Here is a 4,564-nt window from a genome sequence, read left to right on the forward strand (position 1 = left end):
AATCCTATATGTGTCATAACTGTACCCAATCCCGACACCTGATGACCCCAATAGAGTCGGTAAACGAGTCAAAGTACAGTACTAGCATATAGAGTCTCAATGATGTTTCAAGTAGTAAGGATGAATGGTGTACAACCAAAATCGCGGACTTTATCCACTCGATAAGTGATAACCACTTGGAAAGTCCGAATAGGGTAGTTCGATCATTCATCATATGAATATCCATTTGCATGCTTTGAAAATCTCCATGTCCATTACCAATGAAACGTGGTACTTGGCATCACAAATGCTAGTCTCAATCTCGAGCGATCCTTATCCTTATTAGCGGACGGCTCAATTGACTAGGAACTGTTTAGAATATACAGTGACTATAAGATGTGTTTCATAATAGTGATCTCTCTTTATTCACTATCTCATCTTACTTACACTATAGTATATTCAAGGTCTTTATCAAAACAACAATAGTATATCACAATATAACAATATGAAGAAAAACAAAGAAAATGCCATTAATTAATGTAAATTATATTAAACAAAGATTGTTTATACATAGAGTCATAAAAGCCCTTAGCCACAAGTTGGCTAACCGGGCACCCACTCTTTCACAGTCCCCCTTTGCAATTTTACTGCATTAAAAACTTCGCTACAACTTTCCATCTTCTTTGCTTATTCAATCATGAACACTTTTTCCATGCATGGATTTCCAGCGTCCTTGAACACATTAAAAATCACTTTCTCACCTTCTACACCCATCGCCAACTCACCTTTCTTGACATCTATCTTGGCATCAGCAGAAACCAAGAATGGTATTCTGAATATCAATGGCATATATCCATTCTCCTCCATATCTAGCACAACAAAATTTGCAGGAAAAATAAACTTATCTATTTTTACCAGAACATCATCAATGATTCCACGCGGATATTTGATAGATCTATCAGCTAGCTGCAATAAGATTGTCATGGGCTTCACCTCGCCAAGTCCTAAACACTTGAAAATAGACAAGACATTAAGTTAATCTAGCTCCTAAATCACATAATGCTTTATTAAAATAAGAAGAACCAATAGTGCAAGGAATTGAAAAACTCACAGGATCTTTTAATTTCTATGGTATCTTATTTTGAAGTAACATACTGCACTCCTTAGTCAGGTTAACCGTCTCAAATTCCTTCAACTTCTGCTTCTTAGACATCAACTCCTTTAAGAATTTAGCATAATTAGGCATTTGCAGCAAAACATCGGCGAACGAAATGTTGATGTGAAGTTGCTTGAAGATCTCAAGAAATTTGGTAAATTGCTCATCCAAAGCCTTCTTTTTGAACCACTACGGATATGGAAGTTTGGGCTTAAACATTGGCTTTTATTCCTTTACACTCTTCTTTTCCTCAACAATTTTCTCATCAATTTCAACATTTTCAACACTCTTTGACTTCCCATCACTCTCAGCTTTGCTTCCTTCAGCTCCTAATTCTTTTTCACTCCTCAACTCTATGTCCTTACAGTATTCTAATGGATTCACCTCAGTATTACTTGGGAACTGACCTTTAGTTTGATCTTTCAAAGCATTCGCCAGCTATCCAATTTGTGTCTCCATATATTTCAACATAGCATCCACATTAACCATATGTGTCTCCAAGCTATCAAGACGAGTTTCAGTTCTCGCCATCCACTTACCAGATTCAGTTACAAACCTGATCACTACATCTTCCAATGATGGTTGTCCCTCACCCTTATTTGTATTAAACCCTGAGGGATGATTCAACACATTCTTATCATTGGCATAAGAAAATTTTTTATGATTACGCAAGACAGGATGATAAGTATTAGGAACAGGATTACCTCGATATCCTCTATAGCTATTAGGATTGATGTAGTTAACTTTTTTCGGAGGATGAGACTCCTCCATGGCAACTGATGCACCTGCTGAATCCGCTATGCTGAATGTGTTCAATGCAGCCACTTGTGTAGTCCATGCAGATATTTGGGCAGAGATAGATGTAAGAGGATCAACTGCATATACTCCAACTGATTTTTTGACTCCCATACGTTCAGACGGCCATTGAAAACTATTGATAGTCATCTGCTCCAGCATCTCATAGTCTTGTATAGGTTCCTTTGAAAAGATGGTTCCTCCAGCAGCAAAGTCCACTGACATCCGTGTAGGCGTATTCAACTCGTTATAGAACAAATCAATTTCTTCCCAATCTGCAAAATTGTGATTGGGACAATGCCTCATCAAATATTTATATCTCCCCCATGCTTCATATAACTGTTCTGAATCATGCTGCCTGAAAGTACTAATCTTGATCTTCAGTTGGGTGGACTTGGAAGGTAGAAAATACTTCGCTAAAAATTTGACAGCCATGTCCTCCCAAGTGGTTATGCTTCCCAACGGCAGTGATTGCAGCCAACTCCTTGCCTGATCCCTGATAGAAAATGGAAATAGACGCAATCTAATAATATCCTCAGAAACACCATTCATCTTTACCTTATCAGTAATCTCCAATAATGTCCTCAGATGCATATGGGGATTAGTAGTAGCACTCTCATTAAACTGGTTCTGCTTAACCATGTTAATCAATGCAGGCTTCAGCTTGAATTTGTTGGCATTAATAGTTGCTTGAGCAATTCTTGAGTAGTAAGCTTGAATAGTAGGCCGAAAGTGATCTCTAATTGGCAACAAGGGAGCCTGTTGTGCATGATCTTCAGCCATATTCTTTAACTCTTCTCTTCTTAACCTTCTTAAAGCTCTTGCAGTGACTTCGATCTCCGGATCAAACAATAAAGAATCAACACTTTGAGATCTTCGCATAAACTGCAATTCAGAACTATTGAAATCAATCAGTGACTAAAAATAAAATAAAGAAAAACTCTAAATTAAAATCTAGACTAATTGTAACAAGACTAAAATAACTTCAAAAAATTACTCCCAGGCAACGGTGCCAAAAAATTGTTGTGTATTTTTATGCTCGCAAGTGCACGATTGTCAAGTTTTTATAAAGAGTAAGTAGAGTATCTGTGGGGACCTCGAGTGCTAATCTAATCTTATAGGGCAATTAATAACTAAAAATATTCGATTCATAATACTGGACATTTGGCGAAGCAAAACCTTACATTTGGCGACGTGAAAACCCGTCGCTAAATGAACAAATTTTATTTTTTTTTCAAGGTGGGTTGCTCTCGGTCGCCACTTTTTAGCCGACCGAGCGCTCCCTCTTACACAACCTTTGGGTTGAGATTTTTCAGGCAGCGCTCGGTCTGCGCTTTTTGGCCGATCGAGCCTGTTCTGGGCAGAAATTATGCTCTGTTTTCAGTAGCAAAAGGGTTGATCTTGGAACCTCTTCTTTACATGCTTTTCCACTCTAACACATGCATATTCATTACCAACAAGTTCTAAACATGTTCACAAGTCTATATCACCTTCATCTAGTGATCCAAATACAAGGTAAACAAAGTTACAAACAAGAATACAACAACTAGAACATGAATACAAAGCTCTTGTTTCCATTCTAACATATCTAACAATTCACACCATGCATTATACATGTTTTCTTTCTTAAAACTCGAGTCCACACATGCTAAGCTTTATCTCGATCTATCCTGGTCGTTTTTGACTCGATCTCGCCCTACCTATTGCCATGCACACATACAAAACAAAGAAATAGCTGGATAATTCCGATGAGAAACATAATTCCCTGTATAAATGATATAACATGCGAGATATTAAACATGAATGCAATGCATATGTCAAATGTAGGCTATCATGTTTGATAACAATAGAATTTAAGTTCTTGGGATCCCGGGGAATAAAATATTAATCAATCACCAACTCACCAATCGAGGTGAAGTCAAGTATCTCATTTCCCCTGACTCTGGTGCAACTATAGTCAGTCATCTAGCTCTGGAAGTAAATCTACATTCCGTTCCACTCAACTATAGCCCTCCAAATGTCATACGCACTCTAGGACTTTCAGCCCTCTGTGCTTATCAGACTGAAGTTTAGGATGAATGAAACATAATCTATATGTTTTAAATACTGTAAAACATCTTGAACATCTAATCAAATAAGCAAGCAAAGCAACAAAATCATTTAATCTACAAGGCACATAATCAAACAAGTATGTGATTGACAAGGGAATACTTGAGAATCATATCTATCTCGAGTATTCTATCCCATCTAGATATGCTGTCATTTATAACTCTCAAAGTTGAGTCTGAAAGTACTTCAAATCTGAAAATACATCAATGAGAATTCATATAAAAAGGTTGCTCAACTTGTTAACTCAAACTTCAAATGAAAATGCTTCAAACCTTCTTGAACTCTTTGCCGATTCAATTCCGGATTTCCCGAGCTCGACAACTTCAAACTCAAGGCTGAAAGAAAGTGTATATCAGCTGATAACTCAAGAATTCTCAGCTCAAACAAACAACGATATCAAAATCTTGACAATGCTTGAACCGACGGCATAACGACTAAAAATCGGCAATCCAAACCATAAGCAACTCAGTCCAACAATCGTATAGCTCATAATTCCCCAACATATTGTTGGAAAAAACTGGCGGT

The 4,564-nt window shown here is 37.3% G+C and overlaps 1 protein-coding gene across 1 annotated transcript; it reads right to left on the bottom strand.

The window, feature by feature from the left end:
• Positions 1-666: 666 nt before the first annotated feature.
• Positions 667-2,713, bottom strand: LOC140861462 (uncharacterized). The gene is made up of 6 exons (XM_073264484.1): positions 2,068-2,713; positions 1,840-2,025; positions 1,622-1,746; positions 1,373-1,573; positions 1,135-1,324; positions 667-848 (listed from the first exon to the last, which is right to left on the bottom strand). The coding sequence occupies exons 1-6, from the start codon at positions 2,711-2,713 to the stop codon at positions 667-669; spliced, it is 1,530 nt and encodes a 509-aa protein (XP_073120585.1).
• Between the last annotated feature and the right edge of the window lie 1,851 nt (positions 2,714-4,564).

The sequence above is a fragment of the Henckelia pumila genome, chromosome 4 (genome assembly GCF_033568475.1).
Source record: "Henckelia pumila isolate YLH828 chromosome 4, ASM3356847v2, whole genome shotgun sequence".
Classification (NCBI taxonomy): domain Eukaryota; kingdom Viridiplantae; phylum Streptophyta; class Magnoliopsida; order Lamiales; family Gesneriaceae; genus Henckelia; species Henckelia pumila.

Coding starts and splice junctions, on each gene's coding strand:
- LOC140861462 (XM_073264484.1), bottom strand. CDS start 2,713: ATGGCTGAAGATCATGCACAACAGGCTCCCTTGTTGCCAATTAGAGAT. Junction 1,574..1,621: donor ATAGCTTGGAGACACATATG/GTTAATGTGGAT, acceptor CAAATTGGATAG/CTGGCGAATGCTTTGAAAGA. Junction 1,325..1,372: donor TTGTTGAGGAAAAGAAGAGT/GTAAAGGAATAA, acceptor CCATATCCGTAG/TGGTTCAAAAAGAAGGCTTT.